This window comes from Cydia fagiglandana, chromosome 27 (assembly GCF_963556715.1).
Source record: "Cydia fagiglandana chromosome 27, ilCydFagi1.1, whole genome shotgun sequence".
Taxonomy (NCBI): Eukaryota; Metazoa; Arthropoda; class Insecta; order Lepidoptera; family Tortricidae; genus Cydia; species Cydia fagiglandana.
The window spans coordinates 4,877,405-4,900,982 of record NC_085958.1 but is presented as its reverse complement, the minus strand read 5'-3'; the positions used below and the strand labels follow the sequence as shown (position 1 = coordinate 4,900,982).

Below are 23,578 nucleotides of genomic sequence, written 5' to 3'. Positions count from 1 at the left end.
TCATAATTGTTACATATTTGCCGTAACTTATTTTTAAAATGTGTTTTTCAACTAAAAGACACATCAAGGTTGTTTACCTTATTTCTAATGCTAAAAAAAAACGAATTATACTGGGAAATTTTATACCAAGACTGACTGAAATAGCACGACACGTTCGTACGTTTCCATGAAAGGGAGCGTTCAAGTATTACGTAACGCAATTTTTGGACATTTTTGACCCCCCCTCCCCCCCATGTAACGCGCCGTAACGTTTTTCTGTACCCCCCTCCCCCTAGTAAAACGTTGCGTAACCACCAAGCGACCATTTTTTTACCTAAAGGCCACAATTATGTGGCGTAAAGTACCGGAAACTCGCTAAAATACCTTTAAATGTTATTGTTTTAATCGCGTTAATATTATTAATGAACATGTGAAATGTCTAAAATTTTGAGAGAAATCACGTTTTAAAAAATGCGTGAGAGAACCTCTCTACGCGACCGTTCTGAAGGGTTAAAAAACAATGTGACGTAACGCTTAGTTCAAACACCCCCTCCCGCCCCTGTAACGCATCGTAACGTTTTACAAAACCCCCCTCCCCCCAATTTCGTGACGTAATACTTGAAAGCTCCCAAATGACGATGGAAAATAATTAGGTATGCACTACATCTGTATGGAGATGTTATATTGTTTAAACTTTCGATCGTGTCACAAGGCCCACCCTGTATAAGCTGCCAACTGGTGCTTCCTATCTTAAATGTACGTAATTCTTCTAAAATTTGGCATATTAGTTGCAAATCGTATATGGTATGTAATCGTGTAGGTACAGATGTGCATAAATTATTTTCCATCGTGTTTTCACGGGAACGTACGAACGTGTCTTGCTATTTCAGTCAGTCTCGGTACAAAAAGTACTGACGTTGACTGAAGTAGCATGACAAATACGAACGTTTCCGAGAAAATACGATGGAAAACAATTATGCACTACATCTGTAAGTAGTTATTTTTTGCCAAAAGAAACTTCTTTTTTGTACAAGATGCCTCGTTACAATTGGCGTTTGAGTCCGCACGGCCTGATTTGATCGGACAATTTAATCAGATTGCCGAAAGAATGTCCCCGTCTGGACAGGCCTTTATTCCGTGCCGCGAATGCTAGTACCATACCTAATGTTCATGTCCCATAGTGAGGGGAGCCGGCAATAATGCGCCGACGGTCAATATGAGCACCTCGGAGAACTGCATCCCCCCGAAACCTTTAGGCGCCTCCCCTATAGTTCGCTTTTTTAGCATTAGAAATAAGGTAAATAATCTTGACGCGTCTTTTAATTGAAAAACACGTTTTAAAAATAAGTTACGGCAAATATGTAACAATTATGAATCTAATACGATCATTTATATTCTTCTGCTTTCATAAGTAATTGTTACTGATTTTTAAAAAGCGTTTTTCAATCAAAAGACATGTCAAGATCGCTTACCTTCTTTCAAGTTCTTTCTAATGCTAAAAAAAACGAACTATGGTAAGGCGTGTCTATGGGGGGAGTGGGAGAGTATGATGTACCTAATGTTCATGTCCCATAGTGAGGAGAGCCGGCAATAATGCGCCGACGGTCAATATGAGTACCTCGCAGAACTGCATCCCCCCGAAACCTTTAGGCGCCTCCCCTATAGTTCGCTTTTTTAGCATTAGAGATATGTAAACAATCTTGATGTGTCTTTTAATTGAAAAACACGTTTTAAAAATAAGTTACGGTAAAAATGTAACAATTATGAATCTAATACGATCATTTATATTCTTCTGCTTTCATAAGTAATCGTTTTTGATTTTTAAAAAGCGTTTTTGAATTTAAAGACATTTTAAGATCGCTTACCTTCTTTCAAGTTCTTTCTAGTTCTAAAAAAAACGAACTATATAGTAAGACGTGCCTATGGGGGGAGCGGGAGTATGATGTACCTAATGTTCATGTCCCATAGTGAGGAGAGCCGGCAATAATGCGCCGACGGTCAATATGAGCACCTCGCAGAACTGCAGGCCTCCGAAACCTTTGGGCGCCTCCCCTAGTAAGGCGTGCGTGTGGGAGGAGTGGGTGAGCTCGGGTAAGACGTGTACCGTGGCCACGTAGAGGAAGGTCCCGGCGGAGAATAACATCGCTATACCTGGAGATAAAAAAGAGAAGGTTATTTTTTTATTGGACATTTTTACACAAATTGAATAAGCCCCAAGAAGAAGGCTTGTATTGTGGGTACTCAGACAACGATATCTATAATATATAAATACTTAAATATATAGAAAACAACCATGACTCAGGAACAAATATCTGTGTCATCACACAAATAAATGCCCTTACTGGGATTAGAACCCACGACCATCGGCTTCACAGGCAGGGTCACTATCCACTAGGCCAGACCGGTCGTCCGGCCGATCGGTTGTAGATACTCTAAGAACCTTAGAGCATTTAGTTACTGGAGACGCCTTGGCTGTCATTTTCCGTACAAAACAGTCTGCTGACATTTGCGGGGAGGGGCACGTCAGATTTGTACGTAACGTACAAATAGCCATGTCAGATAAACGTCAGTCCATACACAGTTGTGCAAGGTTTGCACAGTCGTGCAAGGTTTTCGGCAGACGGGTAAGCTCTTAAAGGCGACTCCAGTTATTAAATGCTCTAAGCTAAGAACAAATGAAATATACTTGGTCAAGCAGATCTTGTCAATAGAAAAAGGCGGCAAATTTGAAAAATGTAGGCGCGAAGAGATATCGACCTATAGAAAATTTGAATTTCAGGCCTTTTTTACTGACAAGATTTGCTTGACCAGTTATACATACTTTTTATGAAATATTTTGATTTGTGTTATTTCAAGTGGACACACTACTAATTAAATTACAAATCGATATAAATGTCATATACGAATAAAAAATTACTAAGGCCTCCAGTGTCCAAGGCCTTGGTAATTTTTCTTTCGTATAAACCAGCGGTCGGCAACCTTTTAGCAGCCAAGGGCCACATAGTAGTTAACGAAGATGACGCGGGCCGCACTTTGTTAATATTTGTGACTTTAGCAGACATTGTCGATCGTCAGTACTACATACAAAATAGCCAGGGAGGGTCGCGGGCGGCAAGCGAGAGGTCGGCGGGCCGCATGCGGCCCGCGGGCCGCTGGTTGCCGACCGCTGGTATAAACAATGTGTTTTCGTAAGGTTATAGATTACATAGATTAGATAGGTTATAGATCTGCGAAGAAATTCAAAGGTGTATGTGAACTCCCCAAACCACATTGGGCCAGCGTGGGGACTATAGGCCAAACCCTCTCATGCTTGAGAGGGGGCCTGTGCCCAGCAGTGGGACGTTGGCTGAATTATATATTTTGCAGAAAGGAGGGTTACGGTAATAAATACTCACCGGTAGCGTTGAAATCGCTTAGTGTTTGCTTGCTCTCGTTCCCGATGCCGAAGTACGTTAGCAGGGCGAGCAGCGGCGCGGCGCATGAGAAGATCAGTAGGTGCTTGCGGATACGGTTCCTGGAACGTAAAAAGTATTATTACAGTACATATGACCCTATTTTCCCGCACTAGTGGGTAAAATAGCACTTTTCGTGTGTATGTCAAAAGTTTAAAGGGCCATATGTACTGTAAAACGTTGTACAATTGCGAATAGGTAATTCGCAACTCGTGTCGATTTAAAACACTCCCTTCGGTCGTGTTTTAATTTATCGCCACTCGTTTCGAATTTCCTATTTTCCGCACTTGTATCGTAAATAACTATTCTCAAATGCTACACAACAATCAAACATCGTGAGGAAACCGGACTAATCCCAATAAGGCCTAGTTTCCCATTTGGGTTGGGTTGGTAGGTTTGAGATCAGATGGCAGTCGCTTTCTTAAAAACCAACCTACGTCAATTCTTGGGATTAGTGGTCAAGCGGACCCCAGGCTCCCATGAGCCATGGCAAAATGCCGGGACAACGTGAGGAAGAAGATGATGCTGTGTGCTTTTTAGGGTTCCGTACTTAAACTATTAACTAAGTCTGTCTGTCTGTCTGTCACTGGGCTGTATCTGATGAACTGTGATAGACAGACAGTTGAAATTTTCACAAATTATGTATTGCTGTTGTCGGAATCGCGCAGGAAGGGTTCCCTACCATTACGCAAAAAAAAGGCAAAAAAATCACGCTTGTTGTATGGGAGCCCGACCTAAATATTTATAATATTCTGTTTTTAGTGTTTGTTGTTATAGTGGCAACAGAATTACATCATGTGTGAAAATTTCAATTGCCTAGTGATAACCGATTATGTGGTTTGCTCGAACGCTGCTCTAAGGTCGGTGTCAATTGTGACATTACGATTGGCGCGACCCGGACTGTCAGAGGAGGATCGCCTGCCATGGCTGCGTCGGAGTGTGATTTACTTGAAGCTACGCCTGTTTTCCATGTTTTATGTATTAAATCCTTTATTTAATGATGTATGGTGTTTTCTCTGCTAATAGTTCAGAAGCGCGATACGTAATTTACGTCCACAATATATTCTGAAAGGCATAAAGCCAGTAGTTCATTCGCTTATTGTTGCTAACCAAATGAACGCCGGTTCAAGTGATTTTCTATTATATTTGCACCATTCATCATTGAATAATATAAACAAATCTTTGGTGAAGCCTTGTTAAGGCATATTTGATGAAGAAAATTATTGATGACGGTGTACGTACATCACCGTAGTTCATGGCGTCATCGTCATAACCAATACTTGTCCAATGTTGTCCAATACGAGAAGTTAGTTGGAATACTATATTTGGTAAGCTATATCGTATCGTTTCAATGGTTGGAACGATGTTCAAGCCACGTAAGTTATAAAAATGATCTATGGGTAAGTAATCCAAGAACTATGTGCCATAGTGTCAAAACTTCAATATCAGTGTACAATCAAGTAAAATCTGTGAAAGGTTGTCTTATCCACTTAGTGTAGAATAGTATTGCACATATGCAAACAATTCACAGCCTAAAATATCAGCTATAATAGCATATAATCATGTAAACAACATTCATCATAATTATTTAGTTTTAGAATATGCAAAGAAAGGCAATAATCAAAATTGCCATTATGATTATGAATGCCAGCTAGACTATGCAATGACATTATAATCACACCATAATATTTATTCTGGACCCCAATTTTATAAAAAAATCATATAACGGAGACAATGTTTGTGAACATGTCGAACAGTGTCAGTGAACGTTCAGCGCAGAAAGTTCTATCAAGGTATTATTAAATTGCTTATGCAATTTATCAGTCATAGTGGTTTGGCTTAGGGTGTATGGTTGAGTGTATGTTTAAACACTAAGCACCAGTTGCACCATCAATACTTGACAGACTGATCAATGGCAATCAGCTGTGAATTATGAAACTTCCCATACAATAAAATTTAGCGAACACTTTAACGGTGACAGACAGTTTGGTGCAACCGGGCCTTAGTCTATGATTGATGATGGATAATATTAGCATTAGCAATAAAAATAAATGGATTAAGTATTTTACATATTACCGACATGAAAGATTGGTTATTTAACATTGAGTAATGCTTTATGTTACTAATATTTTAAAACATTCTGAGATGAAAAGTACTATAGTTTGAGAGTACTTATGTGGTGTGTTATTATTATTATGCCTATTTATGCAAGATCGACCAAGTTGCTTTCTTGGGTCGTTGTATGACATAGTATTATAAGGCTATGTTAAAATGATCCCTTTGAGAATGTTGTGTGAAGCATAGCATGACCACATTATGCAGAAAAATGCTAATAATTGTCATTTCAGATAAAGTTGTTGCTTCATTTATATTTTCACAGAATAAATGTGTTTTATGCTGGAGGTATAGTTTACCAGAACAAGCTTTATATCTGCACACTCACAGAAGCCTTGCGCTTGCAGAATGGTTGCACACAATGAGTAAGTAATACTGTCCAGTGTGAATGGTTTTGGAGGTATAAGAAATATAATCAGCGATACAAAATTGAACGAGGTAAGGCCAAATTATACTGTTGTGTTAGGTGAGCGAAATTCACATATAATTTCTAGTTATAGCATGGTTATAAGAATAAAAATAATAACAAGTGATTGATCAGATATAAATTTGACTTACACCAATTATACCTACTCAAAGTGGCTATTGAGGTATGTTCCCAACAGTTTCAAATTGTCACGTACCTACACTAATTAATTAATATGTGTTAATATGTTTAAAAATAAAATGGAACAGGTTAGCATAGCCACTAAAGGCCTGTGATGTCCAAATGGAAAGGATGAAGTGACATGTGCCTGTGCCGTTAATAAGGAGCAGTGCCTACTTTTAATGTTGACCGTACTATAACAGGCAGTCAGTTCAGTGAATTAATAAATAAAATAAAATAGGGACACTTGATATGGTGATGACTGATGATAACTACTTGTAAAATAGTTCATTTAAATTATTTACTATTCATATTATGTTGATGATTGAAAATTGTGTCATTTTAAGAGACCTACCAGTTAAGTCTTGTTTAGTCATGAAAACTTAGTAAAAAACTACTTGAGTTGAATTGAAGCAATAATCTTATAACTAATTGACAAATTATAATATGGAATATGATGTGATAGAAACAGCTCACATGGTTATGTTGTTTGTTAAATGTTGCATGTTGTGTGTTGTTAGAATGTGCAAATGTCTTCACAAATGGCTACTGCAGCTGCTTGAGGGGAGTCCTCACCAGGCTGAATGGTGCAAGGAATTCTTTGAAGTAAAAGAAATCTGTGGTGAGAGATGACTGCAGGTAGTATGTCAAAAGTTGCCAAGTTGGATGCTGCATGTACCACTATGAGAGAATAAGTTAAGTATTCACAACAAAAGTTATTTGTTTCACCAAGTTGAAGTATTTGGCTGTTTCATGCAAGCAAATCATAATAATACTATATCCCATTTTACTGAAAATCTGACAAGGTCATAGAATAATGGTAATAATATAATAGCATTACATGTGTGTTATAAAATATTAAAAAAATTATTGCTAGTGTCATAAAAGTGGTAAACCTTATAGTCAGTATCTTTAGGTATTTAAATAAAAGTAAACAAAATCTACCCTCAAATGGCTCCTTAAGCCAGTTGAGGGTATATGAAAACATTACATGATCAAATAATGTAGGTTAAAGTCAGCTCGTTCAGTGACAGGTCCAGGCGGTTTTGTATTTGGTTGATTAACCAATCAATGTTATAACTACCCTAAAATGTACAAATTGTTTGTTTACTTTTATTTAAATACCTAAAGATACAGAGTATAGGTATATCGTTATGGGAAGAAATAATATTGAAAGATGGATTTCTAAAGCTAATACAGTATTGGAATACCTACACCTTAAGCTAATAAATTGTCCACATGTTTTATTCACATTACTTACTAACAAAACTAAATATATAAATATGAATATAATAAATACGAGGGATAGTGTCAATACTTTATCAAGGATCTCAATAGAGTATGCAACATGTCTTGTGTGTGTGTGTATCTTGATGCATGTTGATGTAATTGAAGCCAAAAATCAATATTTTATTACCCGCCTGTGTAATGTACCACTGCTGGGCATAGGTCTTCACTGGGAGACATTAAATCTATTCTGATCAAATAATATGTTGATAAATTATAAGAAAATATTGAGTGAGCCAAGGATAGTTGAACTATAATTTCAAAAGTTGAATCCAAGTATGCTTTGTTATGACACAGTTATTGCCCCGAGTTATGGTTGCAGAATGTACTGGCAAAGGCCTGCCTTCCTGAACTTGAAGCTACGCCTGTTTTCCATGTTTTATGTATTAAATCCTTTATTTAATGATGTATGGTGTTTTCTCTGCTAATACTAGCTATCACGCGGTTCATGAGATACAGCTTAGTGACAGACAGACAGACGGACAGTGGAGCCTTAGTAATAGGGTCCCGTTTTTACCCTTTGGGTATCCGTACCCTAAAAACTGAACACTTCCTACACTCGTATTTTAAAGCCTTGCATTATGTAGCAACCACACAAACTAAGTACTATTAACCTTTTCGACGCCGTGTCAAACACAAAAGCTGTCACTCGGACGCCACGTCACCGAAGTGTCAAAACTGAAATTGAACTTTATGCATATGCACGTAGGTCTATGTTGCTCTGTGGTCTGTGACCGATAAATCCGTCTTTGGCGTTGGACCTGCGGTGCGGATATATCGGTCATTGGTTAAAAGGTTAAACTGCGGCACTGAAATCTCATTTACCTGTCCAAGCCAGCGTGGAGAAGGAATGTGACGAGTCCGAAGGCCGCCGGCGCCTTGTGAAGCATGATAGCTAGGAATACGATAATTTCCACGTCGCGATGGGACGTGGTCGCCGCAGCGCCTAGGGCTACGCCGTCAGCTAAAAACAGGAAATAAAAAATTACACTCCGCGTCACGGAAATCGCACATCTTCTGGCGCAAGCGATTCTTTCAAAGGCCGACAATCTTCAAAATAAATAAAACATGTAAACAAATAAAAAAACCGAGCAAGTGCGAGTCGGACTCGCGCACGACGGGTTCCGTACCATAATGAAAAAAAAACGGAAAAAAAGCAAAAAAAACGGTCACCCATCCAAGTACTGACCACGCCCGACGTTGCTTAACTTTGGTCAAAAATCACGTTTGTTGTATGGGAGCCCCATTTAAATCTTTATTTTATTCTGTTTTTAGTATTTGTTGTTATAGCGGCAACAGAAATACATCATCTGTGAAAATTTCATCTGTCTAGATCTATCACGGTTCGTGAGATACAGCCTGGTGACAGACAGACGGACAGACGGACGGACGGACAGCGAAGTCTTAGTAATAGGGTCCCGTTTTACCTTTTGGGTACGGAACCCTAAAAAAACATCAGATTAATGGTTATTCAATTAGGTTTTAAATTATATCAAATAGAATAAGGCAAACTGTTTCACTAAGAGCTAGAATCGCTCGCACCATTACGAAGATGTATTGTGCGATTTAGTGACGGCGAGTGTAGGAAATTTTTACACAAATTGATTAAGTCCCACGGTAAGCTCAAGAAGGCTTGTGTTGTGGGTACTCGGACAACGATATACCGGGTGTGGCCTGTAATATGAGCAAAAAATGTAACTGTAGGCTGTACTCCTCATACTGATCAACATTTGTTCAGCGACTTTTGAAAATAACTTGTAGTTTGATTTTTAAAACACTTTAAAGGTTATTCAAAGACGCAATGTATTGCGAATTTTGTTATGTTTAAGGCTTGACAAGCAACGTCAATCACAATGATATGGCGTGGCGATGGCGTCCATTGAAGATAATATTTATTTTGTATGAAAAATAGGGAGTCTAAATACTTCATAATTTTTAAAAGTTGTTGAACAAAAGTGTCACCGTTTGAGGAGTACAATCTATGTTTTAATTATTTGCTCATGTTACAGGCCACACCCGGTATATGATATACACATAACTTAAATACATAGAAAACAACCATGACTCAGGAACAAATATCTGTATCATAATAAAAATAAATGCCCATGATCCGAACCCGGGATCGGCTTCATAGACAGGGTCACTGTCACTACCCACTAGGCCAGAGCGGTTGTCGAAAATGGTGAAGAGAAAAATGAAGATGTTTAGCCCTATATTTGACTGGTAAAGAATGTCATTTGGCATTAAGTCCGCCATTTGTATATTGTTGAATATACGCGTCGACTTGAGAACCTCCTCCGTTTTATTGTCGGTTAATAAATAAATACGATATTCCTGACATTTAATTTTAATCATATTTAATAAAGTTCTTAATAGCGATAAACCGCTTATTATTAATATATTAAATAAGCGAGAAACCGTTTCGGTAGAGTGCATGTATCAGAGTTAGGCAACAAACACGATAAGCCTAATATGATAAGGCATGTTTTTGAAAGTTGACTGTTCTGTTGCGATATTAATCATAATTATTATAAATTTTATTTATTTATTTTTATTAGTGCGGCGGGCATATTAAACAAATGCAAACGTATAGGAGCGGCCTTAGGGCCCCCCTACATCTGGCGTCTTTCGAGCGTCGGCGTCTACAATTCTATGACCGACGTCGACGCAGCGTCGACGCAACTGCGCAGCGACGTCATTTTCCATAGCGCTGGACCGACGCCGACAGATGAGACGCCAGACGCCCTTAGTGCACGCTGCTCACATCACTTGTGAGCCTGACGCCACGCTGCACGCCCCGCCGAACGCTCCGCTCCGAGCGTCCACTCAGGCCTTACACTAAGAGAGAATCATTTAATTTGAAACATACCGGCAGCATGCACCACAACCCCCACAATGACAGTCATGTTCCTCTTCTGAGGATTCCCATCACATTGTCGCGAGGACATCTAGTATTCGAACCCGGGACCTCCTGCTACATAGGCACTACCGACTAGGTTACCACAGATTACCAGTTCGCCGGACGATATCAGCCTGTCAGTTGTTCGGAGCTGTCAAATTTTGCGTTTAACGCATTCACTGCCACCGAAGCATATATATGCGTCAGCGTGACTTTCGCGCTGTGCCTTTGACTCACAGACGCATTCATAATATATAGTGATAGCAAAGTGCGGCACCTGGTGAATGACCAGGAAAAGAGGGTGGCAGTGAATGCGTTAACTGACAGGCCGATATCGTCCGGCGGACTGGTAATCTGTGGGCCCCTTTAGAGAATCATGAAATTTGAAACATACCGGCAGCATGCACCACCAGGCCCACGGTGGCAGTCATGTTCCTCTCCTGAGGGTTGCCTGTCTCATTGTATCTCGAGGACATCTGGTCGACCAGCAGCATAAACACAAATCCTGGAACAATGCATGAAAAAACATGCTTTAAAACATGGCAACCCAATTAAACAGGGAAAGGCTTCACCTGTGGACACCAATTTAAAAAAAAGAACATAAATCAAAATCGTGGTCTTCTCCGAGACCACGGGGACAACGCCGTCCTCGAAACGTCGGAGGTAAATCTTAAATACGCGATTAAGTCCCGTTGTGTAGTTTCATAAGAACATAAATGTAAGTGTGTTGCAACACTTGCTGATTATTGTTTGTAAAACCATTATATAATACGATATATGTACTCATTTATTTATTTTTCTTCTTAGGCTAGGTCATTTATAACATGAATATAAAAGTAAAATACAAAAACACATAAAAAACAACAAAAAATAAGTATAAACACATTATAAAAAACCTAACCTAGGGTGCCGCCAGCAGCGGGGCAGGGCCCAAGCTGCCGGTGGTCAGGGCCGCAGAGAGAGGAACCGGCGGACTATCCGCACCGTGTCCAAGATCACCGCCTTCTGCATCTGACCCTTGATCCAACCACCTAGCGAGAGTCTCTCAAGATGTCGGTCGAGACTCTTCGCTATTAGACCGTTCGCTGAAACGACTATCGGGACAATGATCGTCGAATCAACATCCCACATAGCGGTTATCTCGTGAGCCAAGTCTAGTATGTACTCATTATTATTATTACAGCTTTATTTATTTCAGCGAAATTTTGTACAGTATACAATGTAGTTAGTGAGGTAAGTAGTGTCACCCAATGTATGGGACGTGCAAATTTGGTATCGGATGAATTCACTTGGCACAGATGTAGTATACGTAAAGCTAAGCCAATCCAGCCCGGTAGCCAAACGCCACCCCCTGGTGGGTAAGCAGGGGGGCATCCAAAGTTACACGCTGCATATCGGCTTCTATTTACCTACCACCTCGAGTTTGGTATCATTTCCAGATAAATCGGGCATAAGGAATTCATTTTTGAGATAGAAAAAAACAAAAATATTGACGAACAAATGAAAATCGGTTTGCAATTTTTTATTCAATTATTAATATTATCAGCAGAAACTACAATTGCTAGAAAGTTGAAATTTGCACACCAGGTTACATTTATAATGTGTACAAGAGATAAGAAGCGATTTTGAAAAATTCAACCCCTAAGGGGGTTAAAAAGGGGACGAATGTTTATATGGAGTTCATGTTTTATTTTAAGCTAGGAATTTCAAACTTCGTTAAAAGATATATTATTAAAATACAAGAAAACTAATTTCGCGTTTTTAAAAATTCATCCTCTAAGGGGGTTAAAAAGGAGTTCAAAGCTTGAATTCGTTACAAATTACTTTGACTGCCCCCCCTGCCTACCTGCCAGGGGGTGGCGGATGTCTACCGGGCTCAATTAGCTTAGCTTTACGCATCTGTGCTAAGGGAATTCATCCGATACCAAAATTTGCACCTTATGACACTACTTTCCGGGCTAAGTGTTTTTTCATAGAATGTAATGTTTGATTATGTGTTATTGTTTTATTCGTTAATTCATTTCACTGATCCCTATTGGGTAAAAGCCTCCTCGAGTCCCTTCTATTGTTCTCTATCTGTAGCTAATTTCATCCAATTTATTCCTGTTTTTTTCAACTATTTGATCTTGAATTAGTTCAAATGTACTGATTATGATTTAATAAAACACAAATTTCTCCCTGTCACACTAAGAGAGCTCCCCCTTAAGATTATGTCAGATATTTTGCACGCATCTTTGCTAGACATTATTACTGTACTGTAAACAGTGTTGGCAAAATATCAATTCGAATTGACGATTGACGATTGAGGATTGACCGATCAATTCGAATTGACGATTGACGATTGACGAAACTAATTCTAAATCTACTGATTGAAGATTGACGATTACTAATCGTTAATTCGAATTGACCGGTCAATCCTCAATCCTCAATCGTCAATTCGGATTGACGATTACTGTCTACTGTATGTACACCTAATGTCCTTTTTATTTAGGCCATTTTTTGAAACTGACCAAATGCGTTCCGAAGCGGTGTCCGAGTTTACCAAAGGTTCCGAAACATGTTTCTGACGGCATTATGAAGGATGTCCTTTTAGGAACATTTTCGGGACTTTCCTTGAAATTAACCGATAGCGTTCAAAATCGATATCTGAGGTGCCCAAAGGTTTCGAAACTTGTTTCCGAGGGAAATATTGAGAGATGCCCTTTTTTGGGACATTTCTAGAAATTACCCGATTGCGTTTAAAATCGATATCTGAGGTAGCCAGAGGTTTCTAAACATCTTTTCGACTGCAATATTGAAAGGTGTCCTCTTTCGGGACATTTTAGTGTCATTTTTTGAAAGTGACTGCTTGCATTCAAAATCGATATCTAAGGTGAAAACAGCCTCCAGCATAAACAAGTTTTTTTGCCGTTCCTCTGTTTATCTTTATATCTACCTGTGTGGTGTGTTCTTATTATAAATCTTATTATATTATAAATAAAATAATTAAAATAAATAAAGTAAAAGAAATAAATAATGTAAATAAAATAAATAAAATAAATAAAATAAATAAAATAAATAAAATAAATAAAATAAATAAAATAAATAAAATAAATAAAATAAATAAAATAAATAAAATAAATAAAATAAATAAAATAAATAAAATAAATAAAATAAATAAAATAAATAAAATAAATAAAATAAATAAAATAAATAAAATAAATAAAATAAATAAAATAAATAAAATAAATAAATTAAATAAAATAAATAAAATAAATAAAATAAATAAAATAAATAAAATAAATAAAATAAATAAAATAAATAAAATAAATAAAATAAATAAAATAAATAAAATAAATAAAATAAATAAAATAAATAAAATAAATAAAATAAATAAAATAAATAAAATAAATAAAATAAATAAAATAAATAAAATAAATAAAATAAATAAAATAAATAAAATAAATAAAATAAATAAAATAAATAAAATAAATAAAATAAATAAAATAAATAAAATAAATAAAATAAATAAAATAAATAAAATAAATAAAATAAATAAAATAAATAAAATAAATAAAATAAATAAAATAAATAAAATAAATAAAATAAATAAAATAAATAAAATAAATAAAATAAATAAAATAAATAAAATAAATAAAATAAATAAAATAAATAAAATAAATAAAATAAATAAAATAAATAAAATAAATAAAATAAATAAAATAAATAAAATAAATAAAATAAATAAAATAAATAAAATAAATAAAATAAATAAAATAAATAAAATAAATAAAATAAATAAAATAAATAAAATAAATAAAATAAATAAAATAAATAAAATAAATAAAATAAATAAAATAAATAAAATAAATAAAATAAATAAAATAAATAAAATAAATAAAATAAATAAAATAAATAAAATAAATAAAATAAGTAAAATAAATAAAATAAATCAATACTGACATCAGGAACATGTTTTTGAACCTCTGGGAACCTCAGATATCGAATTTAAGTCCAGTAAGTAAGTTCCAAAAACTTACACCTTTGAAAAGTAATCTTAGGGACTATGGTTAATCTAGATTGAGAATTGATTTAATCCGAATTGAGGATTGATGCGTTAATTCAAATTGATTCAATCGGATTGACGCGTCAATCAGAATTGATTCAATTCGAATTGATCAATCCGGATTGATCAATTCGGATTGACGCGTCAATTCGATTGATCAATCCGGATTGATTTAGTTCAGATTGATGCCAACACTGACTGTAAATATGAATATAACTCACCGAGAACCAGTGTTATCCCAATAACGCTGTGCAAATCCTTATCATCATGAGTCGGAGGCTGCGCCGTAAAGTCCTTAGTGACAACCGTCGGTGCTGAGTGCTCGCTGAACAATGAGCGAACACCCTCGGGGATGATTACGGCTAGCGCTGTGCCTACGAGGAGGCCTGCTCCGAACACTGTCACTTTCTTGAGTTTGTCCTATGTAAACAAGGTTTTTGTTTTAATCTCTCCGCCCACGCGTAAAAAATTGCCAAGACAAATGAAATTTGTCAAAATAATGATCCATAATAGGATGGAACAGGAGACCTTTTTATAAGCCTCTGGGCGGCTAGAGGTTAAGTATTGGTAATTTATAAATAAAAATAAATAATAAAATGTTTTTATTTCACCTCACAAAGGATAATTTTACAACAATTTTTTTTGTTTTATTTTATTTTTACAATAACCTTTGTGAGGGACTGGAGTCCGAACTAGGTTGGACCTGTATTACAGATCTCCAGGCCCTCACCCCGGAAATACAAGTTGCAGTGATAACGTTACAGTAATTAAAGTGGTGACAGTGGTAATTTATGAGGTACATTTATTGTCACTATTACACAAGAAAGAGTGAGGGAGCTTTATGTATTTTAGAAATATATATTATAGGATATTATTACACACATTGACTAAGCCCCACTCAAATACTATTCTGCCCTCCTAAGCTAAAAAGCGGTATTTGCATAAAATTTTCATTGAAAATGGGCATTTTCATTAAACTTGTACAAGTTAAGCGCGACTTAAATCGTGTTTCAGTAACGTCTAACCGTTACATTCCTGACAAAATGTATGGGATTTGACATTGACCATCAGCTTTGTAACGATTGCTAACCGGCCGTTAAAGGTGTTCAATTAAGTGAAAATGCCCAAATACGTCCTTCCCTCCTAAGCTTAAAGGACGTATTTTCAATGAAAAATTTATGCAAATACCGCTTTTTAGCTTTATTGCGGTGCTATGCAACATAAGGTATCTTTTCCCATGAAACTTCACATTTAAAAAACTTACAACTAAACAGATTTCACTGGAATTATTAAAGACTAATAAATTATGAATTTCCTGTAACAAACCACTGCTTAATGAAATGAGTGCCTTCCATATTGTTACCATTATTTAGAGCATAATACAAGCAGGTACTAAACAGAACAAATTTAGTTTTATGACTCAGTCAATAATAAGAAATTTAGCACTTGAAATATGGAACGATATTTGAAAAATATTAGGTTTTCTGTGGTTTGTAAACAAATTTATTTGAAGCTGTACATTTGTATGAAAATATCAATAATGATGTATATATTTGAAGGTTTTATTCACATTTCAGGGCTTAAATACAATAAACTAATACGTTTATTATGAAATTATTGCCAATAGATCAAGTAAATAGACTGTGACAGTAACAAAAAGGCAAGTAACAGATGTTGCAATAGCTAAGAAATATGACTTCTATTTTACAGATTTTAGACTAAAAGAAAGCTTGCACATTCGGAATACATACCTCAGACATTGTTACATTTAGTGGTATACTCCCAGCAACGTATGATCCCACCAGCATCACTAAAGCCAGCAAGATAAGCACCCAGGTCCCATCCATATTGACTAGTTAATAATACTAATATTAATAGGAAATGAAGGGAGACTACGATTTGTTCTGAAGGGAAATGAGTTAAGACTCTTATCTAGTGTTTACAGTTCATGGCTTAGCCCACTAGTTAAACAGTAATAACAGTAAATTTTGTTATACACCGATTATAATCGCAGACAGGCTCAGTAGATTGGCCAATTTTGATTTGACGTTTGTGACAGAACTGACAACGCGACATGAGCTGTATTTTTCTAGTTAGAAACGGTTGTGAATGGAGAGGCATTTCTTTCTAAATATTTATAAATTGTTTTCAATGTGTTTATTATAAATTAATTACAACAATATTTCTATTCTGTTTTACAATTTTATTTTATCAACGTTAGTAATATACAGCAAAGATGTGTAGAGGTCTTTAAAAAGGTCTCTACATACGCATAGCATACTGGCAACAATTTGTCTTTTTTTAGCGACGAAAGCGGGAATTTGAAAAAAGAAGCGGCAATCGCTAAATATTCTTATTAGAGTCTGTGCGGAAAGAGAAGAGTCGTGGCAGAAACGGGAACTAACATTTTAAATTTAATATGGCAATCAAACCTTTGACACCTGTCTTGTAAAAAGTAAACAAACTTCTGTCAATGTATATTTTTATTAACAAAAACCGCAAGTTTTATGTATAAAATATTTTCAAAACACGATAAAACCGTACATAAAACCACAAGGAAAATTATATTTAACATTGTTCGGTTTTGTCAGCGGGAAGAAAACGGCTAAAAGCCGACTATCGACTTACAAAAAGTCGCGGAACGTGTTTCCGCTATTCGCGGGTATTGATGTTGAATTTAATATTAAATAATTACCTATTTAATAAGCCCCCTAAGTAACTTGTCTCCGGTACATAATCGGTAAGTATATTCATTCAAAATATATTAATTTTCATAAATATGCAGGTCATTCATGATCTTTAAAATAACTTAGAAATAGTCTTGATACTTGCCATTTTATGCATATTTATATGTAATTTCTTTTTCAGGATTGTGCAAAAGTACCTACGGTATCTCGAATAAAAGACCGCTAAGTAGGTGATATGCAAGAATTCGTAATCTACGTGCCGGATTCAAGCACATCCAGTTCAAATGAAGATAGTTCTATGAGTGTCCCTGGTTGTTTTGAAGCTAGCTCAAACATAAGTGACGTTAAATATTTTAATTCAGACTTCGATTACAAAGAATGAAACTTTTTCTAATAAAATATTTCTTTATTTGTAAGTTCGTTTACTAGGTTCTGAATAAAACTTTTTCTAATAAAATATTTCTTTATTTGTAGGTTCTGTTAGTTACGAAATTATTATTTCATATTTAGCAGTGACTTTTCGGCGAAGTAAAATATCGTGAGATGAGAGAACCGGACATATCCCAATAAGGCTTACCTACTTATGCACTATTTTTATTAATATTCATATTTCCTTGGATATCACGGGCCTATCATATTTATTATTAATAATGTACACATACATTACAAGTCAAGTTTACAATGGGTGAAATATATCCCAGATAAAATTACAGTTCTATTGCCCAATTTCTACCCGATCTACCCGGTTTTAATAACTGTTGGACTGCACAGATTAGGCAGTACATAAATGAGACTCTATCTTGTTTGGTACTAAAATTACAGTTATATTGGGCAGATTCTTAACTAGTTTTAGCAGTTTTGTCAATCGCAGTCACTTTTTAGTATGTGAAATATAAAAACAAGTGTGTTTTAAAAAGAAAACTAGTGCCTGCGCTAAGTCAGAGGATTGAGTTGACGAGCCGACACCACCACCAGGCTCCGTTTAGTAAGCCGTGGTAAAAAACCGGAACAAAAGGGATTCAAGTATCATGACCTTTAGTGTCGTACTATAATCACGTGACCAGTGTTGTCAGCATAGCAAAAACTATAAAATAGCACTGGCGCGCCCTCAAATCCCACGACTCTTCTCTTTCCGCACAGACTCTAACCCTTAAATGCATAGTGATGTATATATACATCACATGTTTGATGGCTCGTGGCTCAATATTCAGATAGAGTCTGTGCGGAAAGAGAAGAGTCGTGGGATTTGAGGGCGCACCAGTGCTATTTTATGGTTTTTGCTATGCTGACAACACTGGTCACGTGATTATAGTACGACACTTAAGGTCATGATACTTGAATCCCTTTTATTCCGGTTTTTTACCACGGCTTACTAAACAGAGCCTGGTGATGGTGTCGGCTCGTCAACTCAATCCTCTGATTTAGCGCAGGCACTAGTTTTCTTTTTAAAACACACTTGTAGATACTAAAAAGTGACAGTGCGATTGACAAAACTGCTAAAACTAGTTAAGAATCTGCCCAATACCTACAACTGTAATTTTAGTACCAAACAAGATAGAGTCTCATTTATGTACTGCCTAATCTGTGCAGTCCAACAGTTATTAAAACCGGGTAGATCGGGTAGAAATTGGGCAATAGAACTGTAATTTTATCTGGGATATATTTCACCCATTGTAAACTTGACTTGTAATGTATGTGTACATTATTATTAATAAATATGAATATGAATAAAAATAGTGCATAAGTAGGTAGGCCTTATTGGGATATGTCCGGTTCTCTCATCTCACGATATTTTACTTCGCCGAAAAGTCACTGCTAAATATGAAATATAAGTTCGTAACTAACAGAACCTACAAATAAAGAAATATTTTATTAGAAAAAGTTTTATTCAGAACCTAGTAAACGAACTTACAAATAAAGAAATATTTTATTAGAATTAGATTACGAATTCTTGCATATCACCTACTTAGCGGTCTTTTATTCGAGATACCGTAGGTACTTTTACACAATCCTGAAAAAGAAATTACATATAAATATGCATAAAATGGCAAGTATCAAGACTATTTGTCAGTTATTTTAAAGATCATGAATGACCTGCATATTTATGAAAATTAATATATTTTGAATGAATATACTTACCGATTATGTAACGGAGACAAGTTACTTAGGGGGCTTATTAAATAGGTAGTTATTTAATATTAAATACAACATCAATACCCGCGAATAGCGGAAACACGTTCCGCGACTTTTTGTAAGTCGATAGTCGGCTTTTAGCCGTTTTCTTCCCGCTGACAAAACCGAACAATGTTAAATATAACTTGCCTTGTGGTTTTATGTACGGTTTTATCGTGTTTTGAAAATATTATATACATAAAACTTGCGGTTTTTGTTAATAAAAATATACAATGACAGAAGTTTGTTTACTTTTTACAAGACAGGTGTCAAAGGTTTGATTGCCATATAAAATTTAAAATGTTAGTTCCCGTTTCTGCCACGACTCTTCTCTTTCCGCACAGACTCTATTTAATATAACGTTTATTACTTTTTTTAAATAAATGTGACATTTACGTAGTAGATTCTGAACGCATCCATAAACTTTTGATTATTTTTTTTTCTGTATTATCATATTTACAAACTTTGGCGCGTAAGTTGCAAAACTGATCGCCACGAAATTTTCAAGTTTAAATTTCATTAACAAATAATTAAAAACACTGGAAGGAATAATTGTTTCTGAAAAGGAAATAAAGTAAGTGGAAGGTATATTATTAACAGGTTTGATAATAATAGTACTGTTTTCTAAAAATTAGTGTTTTATATGTGATGCGTAAATACATCACCATGCAAAATCGGTCCTAATAGAATTCACTGTATTATTTCGTTATTTGAATAACTATTGAGAAGTTTTAGATATTATTTTCTTATAAATTGGCATCCGTGGTATTGGAAATTGGCAGCGTCAGTTGAGTGTGACGCTTTAATATAATATTATTGACTCTAGTCACAGTCATGTAGTTAATAAAACAACCATATGCTATAATTTACGACTTTACTTCTAAATTAAATAGAGGCCTGGCACATCTTACACAAAAAAGATCGGGCAGATATCGTTCTATGTCATTGTAATGTGCTAAATTATTATTGTGCCCACATTTACACAGGTCTCCTATTAATATTATATTTTCATCTTTTAGATCGATTATCCAAATTGGGAGAACATCGTATAACAATTGGCATAATATACAATCAGGAAGCCACAATCTAAAGATTGATTGTTTGATACTGTTGACCTGTAATAAATTAAACAACATTTGCTACAAACAAAAAATATAACTAGGTATGTGATGTTAATAATAAAAGAATAAAACAAGTACTTAATACATTTGAAAAAATAGGCACCTTTTCTAGAAGTGGCTTTTCGCAGTTCTTTTCCATGAAGTAATCCACCTTATTTCTTATAATTTCGCAAATTTGCCAATAACAAAAATTAAACAATGTTAAATCGTCAGATTTCATCATCTTTAGTCGATCTACCTAATTTATGCTTTTAACAAAGGTGAAACGAAATGAAAATAGGAGTTTTAACTTTGCCACCTTTTTATATTTTTAATTTAAAAATAACCAGTTTTTTTTTTCAAACTATAAAGCACTGCCCTCAACCTCTCTGCTTGCTTAGCCTAAAGGTTGACTGACTATAATTAATTAATGATATTAATGACTATTTTTTAGGGTCAATAATTAAAAAGAAAACAATAGTTTCAAAGAAAATTCCCCAAAAATTACGTTTTTTAGTACTAAGCTTAGTTTTGCAAATACAATTATTGGCGTTTTCTATTTTTTGTTAGGATGGCGAAACGGCTACAAGATAGGGATATCGAACAATTATTGGCTGCGTTAGAAGATGGCAACGTGTCTGAGGATGGCTTGGATGACGAGAATGATGATGAGGATTTATTTTACACCGATGCTAGAGAAATTTTGAGAGACTTACTGGATGAGGAAGCTTTTGACGGTAGTCGTGGAACGCACGAAGAACGTACTGCTGATACTGAACAGGATGATAGCGATCCACCACTTGTTGAAGATAGGCATGATAATCAACATTTCGACAAACGGAAGCTTATTTGGAAAGTAGGCCATATGTCTTACGACGAAACTAAAATAACACCTGATTCCGACATCATTGAATCCACCGACAGAACAATACAAGATCTTGATACGCCATATCAATGCTTTAATTATTTCTTTACACCAGATTTTCTCCAACAAATTTCTGATGAATCAAATCTATATTCATGTCAAAAAGACCCGGCTCGTTCGCAGAATATAACACCTAAAGACGTCCAACAATTTATAGGTATTATTTTATTTATGTCTGTCCAACAATTCCCAAGTGTGCGGGCTTATTGGCATGAAAAATACGGTTACGAGCCTGTGAAAAGCGTTATGCCAGTAAATAAATTGGAGCGGATACGAAGTTTACTGCATTTCAATGATAACACAAAACATTTGACAAGAGAGCACCCAGATCACGACCGCTTACACAAAATAAGACCAGTAATAGAACATCTAAATGAAAAGTTTTCATCAATACCAATGGACCAACGTCTCTCTGTAGACGAGCAAATGTGCTCTACCAAAATCGGCCACTTCCTCAAACAATATCTACCTAATAAACCTCATAAATGGGGATATAAGCTCTTCGTTTTGTGTAGTCTTATGGGTTACGCATACCGTTTTGAAGTTTATTCCGGGCAAGAAAAGAAAGATAGACCCGCAGGCGAGCCGGACCTGGGAAAAACAAACAATGTAGTCTTACGTTTAGCCAGGGTGATTCCGAGAATGAGAAATCACATAGTATTCTTCGACAACTTCTACACTTCATTGCCTCTGGTTTATCATCTGGCAAAACAAGGAATACACTGCGTTGGCACCGTGCAGCAAAATAGACTTCCAAACTGTCGTCTACCGGATAAAAAAGAGATGTTGAAGGCATCAGTTCCAAGGGGAACACATGAAGAGAGGATTACGCACTTTGACGGAATTGACTTTTCGGTGACGGCGTGGAAAGATAACAAGATAGTTACGCTTTTATCTGACTACATTGGTTCCGAGCCGATGGGAATTTCCGCACGTTATGACAAAAAACAAAAACAAAAAGTGGAAATACCTTGTCCAAAAATTGTGCAAGAATATAACATGCATATGGGTGGTGTGGACCTAATGGATAGCTATTTAGGCCGCTATCGTATCAGGGTCAAAAGCCGTAAATGGTACTTGCGTTTATTTTATCACCTTTTGGACTTGGCGGTAATAAATTCCTGGATTTTAATGAAAAAGAATTGCATTGCAAAGGATGTTCCAACAAAACAACTACCGAACCTTGGGCAATTTCGCAATGAATTGGCTGATGTCCTTTGCAATATTGGATTAACTTACGGCATCAAAAGAGGACGTCCAAGTAACGCTTCCATCGAACAAGGACTACAAGCGAAGAAACAAAAAGGAACTAGTCATCCTCTGCCAAGCGTCGATGTAAGAAAAGATGGCTTTGATCACTGATGGCCTATGATTGATACTCGTCTTAGGTGCAAAATACCTAATTGCAACGGGACAACAACCTGGTCTTGCTCAAAATGTAAAGTGCCTCTTTGCTTGAATCCAAGAAATAACTGTTTCACAAAGTTTCATCAATAAATTAGTAATCTTCAGACGCTTAGTAATGTTTAGACGCTAATGCATAGTGATGTATATATGCATCAAGGCTTTTTTTTGATAAAATGTATGTTTTTTAATTACTATGATTTTTTTCTTTATTTTTCCCTGATTCTATCCAACATTACTGATCTATTTGATTTTTTTTGAAGTAATACAAAAAATCATGCATTTAAGGGTTAAGGATAAATTAGGAATAGTAAGTATCTTCTTTAGTAGTTTGTTTTGTGGATATAATATTCCGTCTAGTCTAGACCAGAATAAAAACAAAGTTATACAGTGTGGCCCATTTAGATCGGTCAGTATGGGAAAATCTGAGGGGCTACCGCGACATCCGAAATTCTCAAATTGCGGGGATCTTTCTCTTTTACTCCAATGAAGGCGTAATTAGTGTGACAGAGAAAAATGCCCGCAATTAGAGAACTTCGATTTTCGCGGTTATAGCCCAGAAACTATGAGACATACGACGATCTCTTCTTAGGGACCATGTCATCGATTTTAGTTACAAAAGTAAAACTGCATTCTATAACCTGACCAGCGGGCATAGCATAGTTCCATTTTTATCGCCTGTCACTATGCCCGTCAATTTCGCACTTACGCACTTGTTAGAACGTGACAGGCAAGGTGACAAGCGATAAAAATGCGATCTACTGACCAACACTATATCATCTTCCTTGCGTTATCCCGGCATTTTGCCACGGCTCATGGGAGCCTGGGGTCCGCTTGGCAACTAATCCCGAGGGTTGGCGTACGCACTAGTTTTTTTTACGAAAGCGACTGCTATCTTCCCTTCCAACCCAGAGGGTAAACTAGGCC

General features: G+C 35.9%; 1 protein-coding gene across 1 annotated transcript; it reads right to left on the bottom strand.

Moving 5' to 3' along the window:
• Positions 1-1,903: 1,903 nt before the first annotated feature.
• On the bottom strand, positions 1,904-16,393 carry LOC134677894 (zinc transporter ZIP9-A). The gene is made up of 6 exons (XM_063536337.1): positions 16,115-16,393; positions 14,585-14,783; positions 10,713-10,823; positions 8,245-8,383; positions 3,375-3,493; positions 1,904-2,130 (listed from the first exon to the last, which is right to left on the bottom strand). Exons 1-6 carry the CDS (start codon positions 16,208-16,210, stop codon positions 1,928-1,930), a joined length of 867 nt encoding a protein of 288 aa, XP_063392407.1. The 5' UTR covers positions 16,211-16,393; the 3' UTR covers positions 1,904-1,927.
• Between the last annotated feature and the right edge of the window lie 7,185 nt (positions 16,394-23,578).